The sequence below is a fragment of the Anomalospiza imberbis genome, chromosome 12, assembly GCF_031753505.1.
Source record: "Anomalospiza imberbis isolate Cuckoo-Finch-1a 21T00152 chromosome 12, ASM3175350v1, whole genome shotgun sequence".
NCBI classification, from domain to species: Eukaryota; Metazoa; Chordata; class Aves; order Passeriformes; family Viduidae; genus Anomalospiza; species Anomalospiza imberbis.
The window spans coordinates 9,887,122-9,905,920 of record NC_089692.1 but is presented as its reverse complement, the minus strand read 5'-3'; the positions used below and the strand labels follow the sequence as shown (position 1 = coordinate 9,905,920).

The window sequence follows — 18,799 nt, the reverse complement described above, 5'->3', positions numbered from 1 at the left end:
CAATTGAATTTACTATATCTGAAAGAACTAAAGATGGGGTTGTAAAATAATTATGATGTTCGTATACACTTACAGAACAATGTTCTTACCCAGCGATACTGGGATAGTCTTATTTAAACGCTGTATTAATGGTGTACTGCTAATCACTAAAGCTTCTTGAGCTGAATACAAACTTAAATAATTTTAATATTAACTGCATTGAGTTTATTGCTTATCTCGTGAAGCATTAGAGAGCTTTACTGTAAGCAATATTTAATTTAGGTAAATGTAGTCCTACCCTGTTGCAAAGCCTGGTACAAGAATTTCACCTTGAGAAATGTCATGAGATTTTAAATCACAAATGTTGAAAAAACAAAATGGGCTTGGACAGAATTATGATTAATACTGTGTGTCTTTGGCTTTTTTTCTATGTACTACCTGACATGTTCACCTATAAACTTGAATGCAGAATTGCCAGAGGCATGGTTAAAAATAGGTTATGTCAAGGTTTTCCTATGTCTCCCTTAGGGTATGGAGTTGGCTAGGTACCACATAATGCTTCTGCAAGGATCTCACATATTACTCACAGGAAGACACACACATGGAAAGCAAAAAAGAGAAAGAAAAAAGATTTAACATATTCTTTATGTACTATTATATTGAAAATAGCATTCATGGTGCAAGAAAGATATCTATATATTTATTCTCAGCATAAATGTGACTTAGCAATTACTAAAGATTGTTATTGGTGAGTTAACCATTGTTTATGCTATCACAGTATACATACTGTGGAAAGAGTGACAATTTGTCACAATGCTGATTAACTTCATTATTATTGGCAACAAACACAGCACATTTATCTTTACAGCATTTTTTAACATTTAAAAACAGGCAACAGCAACAAAAAGAGGAGATAAAACAGAGGCAGTTTGATTAATTTTAATATTTTAATAACATGCAAATAAAATTCTGATGTTCAAAAAAGAGTCACTGAAAAATGGAGTGTTGATGTACATTTGACTTCAAATAATGTGTGGATTTACATGATGCAAATATTATCCCTATAAATACTTGAATATAAATAAGCAGAAATCAACAGCAATATCCTCATTAAAAATCAACCCCCAATATTTTATATTAATGCTCTGTTTTCTGTTGAGCTGCCCATAAAAAATTATTTTAATCTGCAAACTGTGGCAATTCTATAAAACTACAAGTTTTGCTCCTGAGGGTTCCTTTTTTTAACACCTCTCTCTAATCTGCCCAGCCTGCTGAGTAGCATTGACATCAGTAGTACATCAATTTCAGAAAGTGGATTATTTTTACTAGACAGCTATTGTGACATATTGGGTCAGTCATAAATGAAAGATATTCATGCAAGCATGCAATACTTGTAATGAAGTCTCACTCTGACCTTCTGTATGATTGATTCTGTAATTTAGTTTTCTCAGGCAGTGCCTGAAATGAAATGAAATCATGTTGAACAAGTTTTGAATACCCACAGTGCACCAGGAGAAGAAAAATCTGCAGCCCCAGAGGCTTGAGAGAGAGCAGCTGAACGATTTATCTCCATGCTATTATAGCCTTTGCCAGCATTCAACATTTCTTTTTTTTTTCTTTTTTTTTTTTCTTATTTGGCTTAAGTACTTAATTCTGCAGGTAGCTGTAAATGGGAAAATAAAATGCTGTTCAGATTTAAAATGACAGGACAGGAGTATGTGCAGGGGACTGATAAAATATCTTGAATAGAACTGACCTTTCATGTAGCTGAAAGTTACTGGGGGATTCATCCTCATAATTACCATATAGATTATTTTTATTTCTTTCCTGCAATGAAACATTTCAGAGAGCAGTAGTGCTGATTGAATGAAAATTGAACTTGTTAACATTCTTTTCAGCTTAGCCTGTTGTACATAACAGAAGGTTAGCTTTGATGAATTTCAAAATTCGCTTTCTGATGTCTAAGAAACAGACAGTAAAATAATTGTCTTTTTTCAGTCTGATTTTTTCTTTTATTCAAAAACATACAATTGTTAGAAAAACAGACTGATAGTTTTTTATATATTGCTCTCTACATTACTTATGCTGCTAGAGAAAATGTGTTTCCTATTAGATGAAGATTTGAGCCTGTTTATATTTTATAATTGTTGCAGTGCTGCCAGCGCAGTCAGGATTCTGCACAGATAAGGCTAATTCATAGTGGAATATGCTCATCTTTAATTATATTACTCCTTAGGAGTGGCACTGTGCTCAAATCAAAAACACAATGGTGACTATGGCTTTTATTTAAGAAGAGAATTTTAAAATAAATATCTCAAGAATGTGGCTTTAAAGAGATGAGGTGCAAATTTGAGCTTATTAAAGGCTGCATACAATAGAAATATTATTAATGTTTCAGAACAGTGGTGCCTTTTACTGACAGCTCAAAAAATTTCTAGTAGTTTAAATTCCCAAATTACTAATGAACTTATTTAAGTGAATAGATTAACATAAGATTGGAAGACTGAAAGTTAAAAACATTGCTTTGAAATTGGCAAAAGATAGTTATTTCACTACTCACCTGACTGGGTGCCTCTCATTTATATGTTTCATTTTCCTTTACAAAGAAACTTATTTCTACATCTCTCTTTTAATATCCAGTCAGTAATCTCCTATCTGGAGAGAATGGAGTAGGTTTTCAGTTAATAAAATGTTATAACAACATTGTTTAATGTGTTGCAGATGAAACAGTTATTTCATGGGTCATTAATGTGTTTAACGCCTGGAATGGTTTATTAAACAAGCCCTTGTTATTGTTATGAATGTGTTTATTGTCATCTGTGATACAAAATGTACAAGAAATTTCAGAAGTTTCTGGGTATTAGTTTATGGAAGTAGTAATTACTCCTATCAGAAAAACAGATTCTCTTCTGTTTTTTCTTAGATTTCTGTGCTGAGTTGCTAAGCTCGGGCTTTAAATCAGCAGTGTTAGTCTGGCTTGTATTGGCCTTTCCCAGCAGAAATGGCAGCTGTTACTGCCACTGGTTTGCAGAATTTGTGGGACCAGGAAAAATTAATCTCAAGCAACCCTGAATTAAAGGATGCTTGGGTGGCTCCGAGCAGTGACATTTGGCCATGTACAGAACAAGAGGGATGCTCTGGAAATTGAGACCTTTAGGACTCAGTTGGCAGCTCTGGTGGCTGCTCCCAGCTGGTCTGGAACACAACTCAGACCTAGGTGCTTTGTGGATGAACTTCCAAGTCTTTTCAGAGTACTTCCTTTTTGTTTTGTGTGGAATTAAATATTTTATTCTACGTCTGATGAGGTCATTGGGCATTTTGAAGTTACCTTCCAGAGCTGCAGGGCCCTGGGGGCAGGAGGGTGACAGGCTGAGAGCCCTGGAGGCAGCAGTGGCTCTGGCACAGGGCCATGTTGTGGCTTTGGCCTCTTGGAAAGATGGTGCTGGCCTGCTAAACAATAGTGTGAAGATTTTCATATCCTCAGTGTCATCATAATTCTTTGTGGATGATATAGAGTAATTTTTCTGAGACATACTCACTTCTCATTGCTCATTGGTACAGACCAATAAATGGGCCCCTGTTAATGAGAGAGGGAAATGTCTTCTGCTCTTCTTAAAAATAGGCCACTCATAGTAACTGCTAGAAAGGACCTGTCCATAGGAAACAAAGTGGCAGCAGTTGCCAAAGACACCTGTCTGAATAGCAGGCACTAAACTAAACTAAAAAATAATAAAAATTGAAACAGGTAGGTTATTGCCTATTGAGGTCATGTTCATGCTTCCTGCATGAAAGCACAGTAACAGGCAGAACAGTCCAGGAAAATTGACTATGACTATTTTATAATAATAGCACCTAAATCAAGATCCATCAGCTCCAGAAAATATTGTGAGATGCCATATGAATCTGGGGGAAAGGCTATAGCTCACTGGGAAAGCTGTCAGGAATTGGAATGGCAGCTGAGTGTCTGATATTGCTAAGAACTGAGCTCAGAAAGAACTCAGATGTATGTGGCTGTGGACACCAACTGTGCATTAGGCCTAGGCCATGGCTGTAAGCTATTCTGCCTCCTGAGTTTAGACTCTAAAATCAGGTGCTGTTTTCATAAGCCAGCAGAATGAGGCAGATGCTGTAGCTGGTCTGGATGTGCTGTACCTGGCCAAAGGCTTAGTTGGGTCCAGCCACCCTTGCTCTTGGGTAATTTGAAAACTTTGAAATTCCTGCTATTCTCTTCTGTTACCATTCATGTTTTCCCTTGGACAGCTTACCCAATACTCAGCTTCCACTTCAAGTTTGCAAGTGTTGAAGAAATGTGAAATCTCTTTAGAGTTTTTAATTACTCTATGTTGTCAGGTAGCTGGAAGAAAAACATACCTGGGTCTGGTATTACAAAACATAATGAGACCTACTTTTCTGATTTACTTCAGAAACCAGCAAGTAAATGAACAAACCTCATAGAAAAGAAAAATCCCCCAAAACCTAAAGAAAACTTTTCCCTGAACATAGCTACCAACACCTGTAGCCATTTTTAAACATAAAAATGCCATGTAACCCCTGAGTCTGTCCCTCTGCAATTCCTTGCACAATTCTTGTTACCTTTGATAATGTTTGTTAGTTGTCATGCTCCCTCACACTCTCTCGCCACGTTCCTTACTGCATAATAAGGAACTTTGAAGTCTGCCTTTGATTTGGGAGCTGAAGCACCTGAGTTGTGGAGGTTGTAACAAAACTGCTAACAGCGTTTATCTGACGTTCTGGGACTTAATTTCAACTATCCAGGATTTGTTTGCAATGTGTTGTCACTGTTTGCATACAGCAGACCTAAGCTTGTACTGCTAATTTGGAGAGAAGCTCCTCATGCCAAGAGACTCATCAGATCAGAGCCCAGATCTGTGATCTGAGTCACACATGTATTGTGATCATGCTGTTGGGTGCCTTGTCCAAGAGGAGTGTGATTCAATATGCTTTAAAGTATGGTAGAAGCTTGGGAGGAATAGAGTGGAGAGTCTGGTTTAAAATGCCTCTACAAAATGGTGTAAAAATTAAATTATAAAGAAGTTGTGAATTAGGTGGTGCCAAAACAGCAGCAGCAGCCACTGTGGGTGGGTGGAGGGGTGTGACCAGCCTGTCCTTGTCTGCAAGAGCAAAAGGACATGCTAGCAAATGAGGCAACCAAGAAGTGTGACTTCTCTGGCCTGCACTGGGGATCATATGAGGAATTTGCAGGCTCACAGGAAAGTAACTGGGTAAGAACAAAGTTCCCAAAGAGAAAACACTCCAGGACAGGGTGGTGAGGCATCTCCAGTAAGAATTTGAATTTGAATAAAGAATTATAAGCATTTCAGAGACAAGTCCTTGTCCCTTAGTTTGATAGTTGTGTGATCCTTGCTGTGAGCTTTGTGTATTTTTTCACCACGTGACACGGTGTTTTGTTGGAGATTCACAGCTGAGCATGCTGTGAAGGACTGGTTCCAGCAGAGGCCACAGCCCCACACTGCAGAGGTAGTGAGTCCTGGGACCTGGAGTTGTGTTGGTCTGGCAGGTACCTGGGTGGGTGGCTCTGGCACCTCCCTGTTTGGAATCACATCTCTGGGTGGTGCTGCACTGCCTGGTGTCGCTGTGCTCCTACTGCCTGACCCCTGAGTGTGCTTCCACAGAAGAGATCTTTGCTTGTGGTTTGCTGGTCTCACATTGCACCTCCCGCCCCTGTCAGTGGTGCATTAATGACATTTGCAGTATGTGCCTTAAACAAGAGCTCAGTGCTGAAAATTGTTGCAGGAAACACCCTGGGTGCCTATGCACAAACCACAAAGGGGCAAAATTTTGGGCCTGGGGTAGGCAGGAACAAAAGTGATACTTTGTACTGCCAGGTAACATTATATATGCAGTATATATATGCAGTAGGTTATGCAGTATGTTATACAACAAGTCTGTGCAAGTGGTGCCACAAATGAGTGACTTGATTTTGAGAATACCTGTCTTGTATGACCCTCATAGTAGCCCCCGATAACCCCCAAAATAAGTTGCTCAGTTTTAAGGAACAAATCAGTGGGCCCTCATGTTCGTTGGGTTTGGGTTTTGTTTTTGTTTTTCTTTTTCTTTTCATGTCTCTTCTGTGGTTTATGTGTGAACAGAAGAAAGTAGAGGGACTGGATGGGCACACAGGCCAAAAACTGACATGTTCTTCATGTTCTTCAGGCAACAGAACATGTGTGAACTTCTTGTCACCAACCCATCTCTTAGATCCAGATTAAGACAGGATTTTTTTTTTATGAATTGACATGTATTGTTTCTTATACACTTTTTTGGGAATCAAATTAGGTAACTTTTCTATAGAGTGGAACATAGGAGTTTTTTCACTGCCGGAGAAAAGAAGCTGCTGCTTGTAGGATCTCCTGATAACTGCAGTTTGACAGCTCTATTAGTGATGATGGTGTGTGTGGAGGGGAGAGGAAGGACACTTCTTCAATGGTGGCAGCGCCAAGTGCAACTGTTTTGTATTCTATTAAGTAGGGATTTAATCTCTGACAGAGAAAAGCATCCTGTTAGTTTGATTTGTTTTGATTGGCAGTGAAGTCCAATCCTGTAAAAATTTAGATTAATGGATTCTTTTATCTATGCTTTACTTGTGGAGAAAAAGAATATTGAGGATTTCTTTTAGAGATATGCTGACTTGACTAAAAGTAAAGGGAGTAATTTACAGTCAGGGACAACTGAGGATTTCACTCTTTGCATTGAAGTGCATTTGCTTCAACTTAAATACATCCTTTAAAATATTGCATCAGCTTATGTTACATTGACAGTGATGAATTCCTCAGGCAATAGAATATATAATAGTTTAAGTCAACTTCTGAAACCAGGGCACAGTGAACATAACCATAAATGTTGGATTTTGCTTGGTTATTCCTTAGTTATTTTGGTTGGCAGATTTCTCAATTCCCTTAATATCTCATGCAGTGTGGGGTGAGATCCCAGCCCTACATCCTCCTGTAGGCACTTCCATCAGTCCTGACATGACCAGTCTCACTGGAGGTATTGCATATTTAAATGATGGAAGGCTGTAGACATTGATTTTAATCAAGACTTCAGTATTGCTCAAAAATATTCTAAGAAGTAATTTCCTAGTTATATTTTTAAATGTCTTGTTGAATGTTCCCAGAGATTAAAATTATATCAGGGTAGGAATTCAGGATAGAATTACTGTATGGAAATGATTCTTAAAGTGCAGGGTAAGTAAGTGGAAATTAGGACATCTCTCAATGTAATGGCTGGATGCATTTATCTGTCAAAATAAATACTAACTCTATTACAAGCTATACTAAGTACTAGATGCTTAATGAGTTGCTAACAGAAGAACAAACTATCTTTTATTAATACAATTTTTTCAGTTAGGTACTCCATGATACCTCAAAAACACCTTTGACCTTGGATAAAACTGTATAAATTAAAGCATGGGAGTTTACACGTTCCTTTCTTTTTCTTTTTTTTTTTCTCCTTGTTCCATTATTTGCTTTCCAGTGTCTGTTGATGCATTGATATTTTATATAGCTTTGAGAACTTGTTCTTTTACAAATCAAAGTAAAATAAGCTATATATTTGTCATAGGCTGTGAGACGTGTCCTTTAGCAATAGGACTAAATATGACTTTTATGGCATGACTGTCTAAAGTGATTAGCATTGTTGAGAGTAGGACAGTTTGATGGACAGATATCTTTATGATTCCTTTGATGAGGCTTTCTATGAAGCAAGTGCTGAAAGTCTTTATAATGTGTGCAACAGGGTGGTGACAGCTGTGTAAGAGATTGTGCCTGCACAGTCACTATAAAGTTGTTGTGAGAAGGGGAAGACATTTTGGATAATATTTTGCTTTTTTAAAATCCAGGTATATAATTAGAATCATAGAAGGGTAAAACTTGTTTGGGTTGGAAGCAACCTTAAAGATCATCTCATTCCAACCCCCCTGCCATGGGCAGGAAACCTTCCACTAGACCAGGTGCTCAGGGCCCCATCCTGCCTGGCCTTGAGTGTCTCTGTCTCTGTCTTCATCACCCTCACATTAAAGAATTGCTCCCTAATACCTTATCCAAACCCCCTTGCTCTCCGTTTAAAGCCCTTCCCCCTTGCTCTGTCACTGGAGAGCCCAGAGAGGTGGCCAATGTTCCCCTCAATAAATGTCTCTGTACCTGAGGGGTTTGTAGCACTCATGTAGGATGACAACAGATTGATCTCAGTCAAAGCCATTTCAGCCTGCAGAAGAGTTAGACAAGTTATTTCTCTTTTGGTTTTAGTTCCACACATCATGTCCTTGTTTGATTGTCATGCTGAGTAAACCAGTGGTTGAGCTTTGCCTGACTTGTTTTAAGATCACCAGGTTTTGCCTAACTTCAATCTAAGGCTGTAAAAGAGATCAGGTTCAATCAAAACTTGTTACTGTCTGCTTGAGAAGTTCATGAATTTTTATCAGAAATAATCTCTTGCTTTTGCTTAATGTTACAAAAATCTTGAATGCTTTTAATACTCATGTATCACATTTACTTGGGGTAAAGTTTACATAAAAGAGCTTGTGATATTCTCTAAAATTCTCCTAATACTCTCAGTGGATTATTTTTGGATATGTGAGCTTTTCAGTTTTCATATTGTAATGTTATTAGGATGTCATGTGGGTGCTTCAGTGCACTTGTATTTCCATGTGTGCCTCTAATATAGGATGATTTTCATTGTTAAACATTTCTTTGATAAACATCTCAAGCATAATGAAATGCTACTGATCCTTTCAGTGTGGTATTGGCCTTTGGTAGTATCAGGGAAAAAATAAGAGTAAAGATAATTGATGGAAATTTTGTTTTCTTGATTTTAGCTCCCTTCTCAGAAGACTTTCATTTGCTCAGAAGCTATAGGAAAATGCCATGGACTTTAATATTGCTATGAACTAGCCTCCCTGCCTTCTTTCCAAACCACTGTACACACATTAAAAATGGCTTATACTTCTTTGTTTGAAAACTCTTGTATAGGTACCATAGGTTGTTCAGGGCCACAGAACTGTATCACAAAGCAAAGAATGAAAACCCTGTTCCTTTCTTTTTTTTTTTTTTTTAATATTGATCAGCCATATAAGTTAAACTAAAACTGCAGAAAATACAGAAAATACATTGTTTTTTGTTTTGATATGGACATATAATATGAACAATAAGGGATTGGATATTATATGAAACATTTTTTTTCATATAATATGTCTTATCAGTTTAGCTCTAAATGGCCAGTTACAAAATATTGTTGTTGCCATTCCTAGATTTTACTGAAGCTCTTAAGACTGAAAAAAAAAGGCTAAGAAATCAGGAAAAGATGCAGAACAGACAAACTGAAATTAAGTAAGTGGATGCAGAAAACCCACACAAACCACACAAGCATCAGATAGTATCAGAAAAAGGGACAGTTAAGAATTCATGGGCTTGTGTATAAAATTAGATTCTGGGGCAGTGCAAGTCAAGAGAATTTAGTCTCAATAAAATCATAGATGCAACCGAAATGACAAGACTTGGAGTAAGTGGTTTGTAACCCTTGTCATCACATTTTGTTGCCTTCAGTGTAAAGTCCAGAAAGGCCTGTATTGTGTAGCAATAAAGGGAGAACAAAAGCAAGGCTTTTAGGGGTAGAACACCTCCAAGAAAGTACGGTCTGCACAATTACGAAGAAAGTTTGTTTTTATGAGAAAAGGTTATTCTGATCATCTTCAGCTTTGCTGAAGAAAACCAGCAGAGTTTTTCTTCATGCAGTAAAGTAACGTCTGTAAGCTAAAATGATTGGAGTAATGGGCAGAGTGATATCGTTTCACAAAAGACTTTGAATGACTTCCAGATGCCACTGCCAATACAAGTCACAATCAAAATGACCCTGTAGTTAACAGCAGTAGGTTTTCACAGAGAAGTGCCCTGAAGCAAATGGGTATTTCAGCCAATAAGTCTGATGTTTTGATCTTTCTGTATGAAGTGCTCCACTTTTGGCACACACACTCATCTCTAAGGAACTACAGTCCTTTACTGAAAATATTAAAAGCATTTAAGAAGTAGGAAAAGCAGTGTGGTACAGTATGGATGATGAGCCAAGCTGGCAACGGCTGAGGAGGCAAGGGGAAAATGAGGGTGAGCCCTGGGGCACAGGACCTGGATCGTGAGCTTGTGAGGTTAACTTGATCTGTAATGGACCCAGCTGCACGTGCATTTTTATGCTAAAGAAGGATTTGATTTTACTGTATAGACTTCAGCAGAAAGAGACACAACTGTCAAATTCAGAATTAATATGATTTACTGCTGTAGGGAAGCAGTGAGCTGCAGTATTTGTGTGTAAAGATCCATGAGGCAGGGTGTGCATCTTCTCTAACACATGTTGCTTCTTTGAATGGCCACCCTTGTCCCAGCCAAGAAAAGGCTTCCAGGAACACAGAATCACTGCTTCTGTTGAGGGCAAAGTTATAAAAAGTGAAGGAAAGTCATTTGGGCCAAACTTTTCCCTCCATGCTGACACAGATTTTTGAAAAGTGGTTTGTACTTCTCCATACTTAATAAAAGAGTACCAGGAAGGTCAGACTCTGCTGTGGAAGTCCAGTGGGCTCTCACAATTGCTGTTTTGTTCTGTGTCATTTCATTAAGGATCATTGCACCTGCTACTAATTCCAATGTGGCTTATTAATAATGAAAGAGCTTTCAAAATCTAATTTATTTCTCATGTTTCTGGCTGTTCAAACAATGACTGTAGATTAATCAGGTTGCTGAATCAATTTGTGAGCTATTTATTCTCTTATTAACTTTTTAAAAAATCTTCTTTTCTGTTTACATGTTCCTTCATTGTGTATTGATCTATGTGTGGTCAAAAAAAAAGTTTTCATAGGCAGATTGCAGCTGACTTTACCTTCAGGGTCTTGCTTCTTTTTATTTACAAATGTGGTAAATGTTGTGCAGATGTAGGAGACACAGTTTGTGCCCTCAAGAAACAGTAGAAACCAAACCATGCAAGTTCTTGTGTTTCTGAAATGTGGAGTACAAGAAAAATAAAGTCAGTGATTTGTACATCGATTGCTACTTCCACACATTTGACTGTTGGATTAAAGATAAAAATGTACAGTTTTATGTGGTACTTGCCAAGAGGGATCTTTAGGAGTGTTTAGGATTACTGGACTGGTTCTCCAGTCTGCTGCAGTGAATGCACTCCAGACAGGCAGGGCAGTGTTCTGTGTTTAAAACAGCTTTAAAATCCCACCCAGAGAGGACTGGTTCATACCTACTGCTGTTACTTGTGATGGCCAAGAAAAATTGAAACTCAGTGAAGGAAGATGCTTTTCTCTATATATATATATCCCCTCATCCCACCCCAATTTTATTTACTTTCTGACTACAGTTTGTGTCTCCTCATTTGCAGTGTTTTCCTGAATCCTCAACCATCCTGTTTCCCTATTGTTTATGTGGGTATTTCTCACTACATCAAGAGAAGAAATGTTTAAAAAAAGATAAATGTAATTCTTAGTCAAATAACAAAATAAGCAGCCCCAGTCGGGGGAAAAGTGAAGTCTGGGGCAATTATAGTAACTGCTGCTGCACTTAATTTCTTAAACATATTTTTAATTCATTAGAAAGGACGGAAGCAAACAGCATGTTGACAGTGTTACTTCTGTAAGCCTGTGAAAATAACTTCACCTGCTACTGCTGTATGGTAACTGCTAATATCTAACCAACATTTCCATCTCTTTTAGGATCAGAGTCACACCCAAGTTTCCCAGTACCGCCAGGATCACTCTCTGATTATGAGATCTATTGTCCACATGACTGATGCTGCTCATTCGGGAATTATGCCTCCGTCTCAGCTCACCACCATTAACCAGTCTCAGCTGAGTGCGCAGCTGGGGCTAAATTTAGGAGGCACTAATTTGCCACACACTTCTCCCTCCCCTCCTGCAAGTAAATCAGCCACTCCTTCCCCATCTAGCTCTATCAATGAAGAAGATGCAGATGAATCAAACAGAGTAAGTTATTCCATGTGCTGCAGCGAGCAAGCCTCACACACCCACACGCTGCATTTTCATGGATGTGGCAGTATCAGCTCAGCTGCAATGTGGTCATTTAAAATACAAATGTTACAGCAAAGATATGATTAATTTGCTGATTACCTTCTTTACTTAAGAAGTTTCCATACTATCCTCATAATAATGAACCTGAGAATAGGCATATATATATATATATATATATATATATATATATTTATTTATTTTGGTCTAATTTGACTCAGATTTTCAGATCTGTTGAATCTCTTCAGGCATCATTCTTGGACAGTTTTGTCATTTTGGTATTCTCTGGAGTCATGCAAAACATAGATGTGTTTAGAGAGAAGTAAAATAAGCTTTCTTCTAACTGAAAGTTTAGTTAACTTATATCTTCCTTTAAATAAATATCTTATAAAAGGAAAAAATATTGACCAAATGAAGAACAAATATTGTCATAGCAGTATACGTAAAAGCCTAATTTAAGACTGTTCCACTAAACGTTTTCTCATTAAGTTGATGGAAGTTATACATGTAGAAAGCTCATTGTACAGGATCCTCAAAATATCAAAGTAAATTACTATCATAGAGATATATATCATATTACATATCATATTAAAGCCACTTGATCCCCTTGTTGCAATAATCTGTGCATAGTTCAACAAAAGAGGGTCCAGGGCACGAGGCACACACAGGGGGCAGAGCTGCTGGGATCCCCATCCTGGAGGGAAGAGAGGAGCTGTCCGTGCCTGGCCAGAGCACAGAGCTCCCAGTGCTCCCCCACGGGCACCTGCCCTGCCCTGGGGGCCTGAGGGGCACAGCCAGTGCTCCTGCACGTGGGCACACACTGCTGCTGCTTTTTGCCTGAAGGGTGGGATTTTTAACCTTTGGCCCATGTCTAAGTTGCCAGTCTAAGCCTGGGAATTGGGAAATGTCTCCAAGGTTTTGCCTTTTGAGTCTCAATTGCTAAGATTGTATCTTAATAGAAAAATATAGATGGCCTCTTCAAAAGATGCTATGAACTACATCTTAATATTTTTTAATACAAATTAGCATTAGGGTGTCCTTTTTCAGGTCAAGCTTGTAAGATGTGACTCTCAAAGCCATGCTTAAAATGAGTAGTAACTACTCATGCATTTAGTTCCAGTAGATCCAATGAGATTATGCTGAGACTAAGTAGAGAGAAGGGGCTGCACAACAAGACTCTCCCAAGTGTTGCCTACATCATAGCTTTATCTATATAATATTAAAACTGACTGTAAATAATTTTTTGCAATTTATCTGACTTACTTCATGCATTTATTTACTGTTTCTTAGGCTACTGGAGAAAAAAGAGCTGCCCCAGATTCTGGCAAGAAGCCCAAGACCCCAAAGAAAAAGAAAAAGAAAGACCCCAATGAGCCACAAAAGCCAGTGTCAGCATATGCCCTTTTCTTCAGGGACACACAAGCTGCCATTAAAGGACAGAACCCGAATGCTACATTTGGAGATGTTTCAAAAATAGTGGCATCTATGTGGGACAGTTTAGGAGAAGAACAAAAACAGGTAAACTCATGCAGGCTTGTCTCACAAGACTATATTAATCCTTGTAAAAAAATCCTCCTACCTCCACTCTGAGTGGACCATGCTAATTGCTGATGTAGAGCTCTGCCTCTGTAGAGCTAAACCTAGGTTTGAACTTGCTGAAGGCCTGACATATAAAAATTATTTTTTGGTAAGAGCCAACAGGTAGTGTTAAATGCCTGTATATGTCTTTAAATTTTAAAGGGCAGTTTGTAAAAGAGCTCAGGCTATAGTGTCCTAGAGTCCTCTTAAAACCATCTTTTGATGATTTCTATTTCAAAGCCCTTGTTTCCTATTAATAAGTTAGAAAAGAGGAAGGTGCAGCATATTTACCATTTCCTTTGATCTGCCTTATGAATTTGTTACAAAGCATGTTGATTTCTAACCTTTGAAGCCAATCCTCTGAGTCTCATTACAACGTTGTGTGGGAAATGCTATCTCCAACTCCAACTGGGTACAGAGTGATGAGTTTTGTACTTCCTTGAGGGTTATTCTTCTCCACACATGGAACTGCTGAACATGGATTGAAGGGGGTTAAAAAATACCCTTGTTTGTCTGTTCCCAGTAACAGTTAATAGAAACTTGTATGGGAGGACAGATTCCCACATTTGGCATGAGATGAATGGTACTTGTTACTGAAATACATTTAGAAGCTTTTAGTCTGATCTAAAAGATGATAATGAGCATGATTTAAAGGTGAACTTTAAATTTACTCATGATTAAAAATACAGATTTAGTAATTTTTTCCTAACTGTTCTTGTTTAACTCAATGGGATTATCTCATGCTGGCTTTGGGACAAGTCCAAGGTCTTTGATCCACCTTTTTTAAAGGTGTGCAGATTTTTTTATATGTAGTTCAAAAATTTGTTTTGAAAAAAAAATTGCACAGCTGTATTTCGCTATTCTAGACTACTGCCTGATACATTTTGGCATTTGTAATGCCCAATTTTCTAATATCCCTGCTACTTAGAGTCAATAAAATATTTTTTTCTGGGGAAGGAAAGAGTGCATAGGTAATCTTATCAATCAGTTGGCTGCTCAGACCGATGTCAAATAGCAGCCTTTTGTTATTCCTGATAATCAACATAAACAGTACTGCAAGTCCAGCAAGTAGGCCAGAAAGACCTTCAAGAATATTTGGAACTTTCAAGGAAGAAAAAGCACATCTAACAGTACAGCATTTTCAGGGATTTTGGCCTATGTTTTTTGTTTCTGTGCAAGTGATTTTGAAAGCTTTCTGGCAAAAACATCCTTATAGTTGAATTTGGTGAACTTGTGGTCTCTTTTAATAGGTATATAAGAGAAAAACTGAAGCTGCCAAAAAAGAATACCTAAAAGCACTTGCTGCCTACAGAGCAAGCCTTGTTTCTAAGGTAAGCCTAATATTGCCTTCGATGTAATGCAAGTGAGCTTTTACCAATGATATTGAAATATTTGGGGCAAGGGGCAGATGTTATGCACAATAGAAGTAGAATCCTAGGATTTCTGTAATACAGCTCTACAAGATGATGTGCTGCTGCTTGAACCCTGCTTAGTCTCTGCAAAAATAATTTCATCTCTCTACTGGCATACTAATGATTACCAGAAAACATCTTTGTAATTGTACATTTTCCTTGAGCTGCAGAGGCGAAGTAATGCACTTCACCACAAAAATAAAATTCAGTCATGAAAAATATACTGACCTTTTGACATCAATATTTGCAAGCTGTTTGCAGAGGTTTGTTTTTCCTCAAGTGCTGCTTCTCAAAGGACAGGCTTGCTTTGCGTGGAGTTGGAGAGCAGTTGTTGTGTGACAAAGCTTAAGTATTCTTGCAGGTGAGAGGAAAGAAATGCGTGGTGGCTCTGAATTTGGAGAGTACTAAAACACAGACTAGCTGGCAGTGAGCCACAAGGAATATTTTAGTGGATCCTGAGTTAAAATAAAACCTGTGAAGAAAACAAAGCTCTTCTGTCTTAGTTGAGAATTTACCTTTCTAGAGAGCAGCGATATGCAGGGTATAGTTCTGTTGCATCTGAATAACATACATGGAAAATGTGATTATAGACATCTAAAATATGGGTTAAACATTACCAGGGTGGTTATTTATCTAATAATATTTTATAAAGATCAATTACAAAAATATATTCAATCACAAAGAAGCAAGAGAGGATGATGATGTCTTAACTCCTGAGAATATTTATTTGAATGTACAACTGCAGAACATTAGTAAATCATATGGAAAATTGCTGTGTATTTTAATTAATGACTACAAATACAACATCAGAAATTATACACATGTTTTTGAAAGCTGGAAGATTTCTTTTTCTTGTGTTAAGAAGCTGTGTTTTTCTGTTGCCTCTGGGACATAGGTAATATTCTGAAAGCCTTTAGTATCACAATGCTAAGTGCAAGATCAGCAGGATTTCTAAATACCTTTGAGGGATATTATTTTGTGAATCTTAAATTCTTTTTCAAAACCATCAGCAATCATACTTTTTTTCCTAAATCCATGGGACCAGGACTGCCATGTAACTTCTGGGTAGATTGCAGGTGGAAATGACACTCAAAGTCATTGTATATCATCTCCTCTAAATTAAGACATCCTTGCTGTAGCTTTTTCACACGAGATGCTCGCTCAGGGTAGGGATGGGATAGAGACTTGTGCAGCACAATTTATTACATTCTCAGGTAAATGTCTAAAGAGTGTCAGGTAATTGCTCATTGGTTGATAACTCATGGGGTGGGGAGTGTGTGTGCTGCTCACTCCCAAAGAGCAGGGATTTTTTAAAAACATGTGAACATGTTGGGCTTTTCTAGCTCTCTCAGCGACAAAATGTATGTGACATCTGTGACTTTCTGGTGTTGATCAAGGGCACAAGTTAGATTTTATCCAAGTAAGAGCTGAAGGTACCGTATAGGGAGGCAGATAAAAAGGTGATGCAATGTATTGCTGATCAGTGATTGTTTTCAGACTGCAGATTGATCTTTTCTGATAGAAAACAAAAGATGGCAAAGGTCTCTGAGTAGCTGTTACTTTTATTACTGTGTAAACAGTAACAATGTTTTTTCTGTTGAAAAGACAATTAATTTCTCTTCCAAACACAGGCTGCTGCAGAATCTGCTGAGGCCCAGACAATTCGTTCTGTTCAGCAAACACTGGCATCCACAAATTTGTCTTCCTCCCTCATTCTGAATAGTTCTCTTTCTCAACACGCAACGGTATCAGCATCTCCCCCAACTCTTCAACAGCCTCTTTCCAGAGCAATTGCTCCAAAACCCTTGACCATGAGACTACCAATGAATCAGATTGTCGCTTCTGTTACCATTGCCCCAAACATGCCGACAAACATTGCAGCTCCATTGATAAGCTCGATGGGCACAAACATGGTGGCAACGCCGTCTTCGTCTCAAGTCAGCCCGTCCATGCAAAGCCAGCAGCACCAGATGCAGCAGCTCCAGCAGCAACAGATGCAGCAGATGCAACAGCAGCAACTACATCAGCATCAAATGCATCAGCAAATACAACAGCAAATGCAGCAGCAGCATTTTCAGCACCACATGCAGCAACATTTGCAGCAGCAGCAGCAGCAGCATCTCCAGCAGCAGATTAATCAACAGCAGATGCAACAGCAACTGCAGCACATACAGCTTCAGCAAATGCAGCAGCAGCAAATGCAGCATATGCAACACCAGTCCCAGCCTTCTCCTCAGCAGCATTCCCCGGGAGCCCCGCAGATCACTTCTCCCATCCCTGCCATTGGGAGCCCTCAGCCAGCACCTCAGCAGCACCAGTCACAAATACAGTCTCAGACACAGACTCAAGTATTATCGCAGGTCAGTATTTTCTGAAGATAAACGATCTTGCAACATGGCTTTGTGTTGATGGAGGGGGTAGGGGTAAACCATATTTGGCTGAAAACTGTAAATTGTTGATGGTAGTTATGCAGGGATGCATAACAGATCAAATGATCCTCTAAAGTGTCTATTAGATAGGCAATAAAGAACTACAATGTAGCTGTGTATCATCTTTTAGCTGACTATAAATCATTTTGTTTAAAAGAAAAAATGCTGTTCTCTTTTTCATGTGATGCCTTTTTAATTTATTTAAGCTTTACCTACAATATGTGAATCAACTGGCCTAATAAATACCTGGACCTTATGACTGCAAAATGGCCTTTCAGAGTTATATGCTATAGCCCTTCTTTCTCTAAAAGTGAGTAATGCACTTCAAGGCAGTATGAACTCATGAAGCCCTTAAAGCACAGTTGTAACTACCTGTAAAATTATGATTGGATTTCATACAATCATACTTGTATGACATGAGTTAGTTGATGGCATTTTTTGTCATGAAAAATTAGAGTAAATCACAGATTTTTGCCAAAGCTCTTATTTTTTTTTCTTTTTCTCTCCTAAATGTCTTCAGAAAAACAAATGCAAGTAACTGGACGTAAATGTTTGACCTAACTTTTCACTTCATTTCTCCAAATAAACTTGCCATAGTTTGTAAGAAAATATATATTGACATTTACCCTCTTACGTTAATTCCAATTACAGAACAAATGTGAATATTATATTCTGTGTCGCAGTGATGAGTTTCAGATTTAATACACTGTATTTTTAAAAGGGAAATGCACTTAAATAAAACTGTTATTACAGAAAGCTAAGATGAGAAATGCAAGTTATTAATACGCTGTAAAACCAGTAGAATATTTAAATGAAACTCCACAACTGAATAATCAATGTAAATATTTTCTTTAAAAGTTGTAAGTTTTCATATCATGTGTTGTAAAGTTTTCATAAATGAGGCTTTAATGTAAACACTGGTAACATGAATTATTAATTGCTACATTGCTTATTGTGTTTTTATGCTGTTTTATACTTTTTTATGAGTTATGATAGCAGCAATTAAGTTGTTTGTATTTTGCTTATCTAAAATAAATGCTTTTATCTTGCTATAGAATAAACACATTTCAGTAAAACTGATGAGCTGTAAGTCTTTGACAGAGAAACCAGAAATATTTCCTTCTGCAAATGCTTTCATGGACTTTTTAAAACTCTTTTGGATTTTTATCAGACATTCTGGGTGAACAGGTACCAATGGGAACAGCGCAAGCACTTGGCTCTCGTACCCTCCAAGATGCTCTGCTGAAGAGTTGTGGGCAACTTCTCTGAGGTGTCTGTGACTTCAGAGGGAGACAGCAAGTGCTGGAGTCACAGAACAGTCATGGTGCCCTGTGCTGCTGATCTGCAGG

At 38.0% G+C, this 18,799-nt stretch overlaps 1 protein-coding gene across 5 annotated transcripts in view; it reads left to right on the top strand.

Annotated features, from left to right (window-relative positions):
* The window catches only part of TOX3 (TOX high mobility group box family member 3), a 74,634-nt gene extending 56,108 nt beyond the window's left edge, over positions 1-18,526 (top strand). For all 5 annotated transcript variants that reach the window (XM_068202697.1, XM_068202696.1, XM_068202700.1 and 2 more), the window contains exons 4-7: positions 11,720-11,989; positions 13,322-13,549; positions 14,860-14,940; positions 16,653-18,526. In XM_068202697.1, coding sequence (XP_068058798.1) covers positions 11,720-11,989; positions 13,322-13,549; positions 14,860-14,940; positions 16,653-17,396 — 1,323 coding nt within the window. In that variant the 3' untranslated portion in view covers positions 17,397-18,526. The remainder of the gene's footprint in view (positions 1-11,719; positions 11,990-13,321; positions 13,550-14,859; positions 14,941-16,652) is intronic.
* The last annotated feature ends 273 nt before the right edge of the window (positions 18,527-18,799 follow it).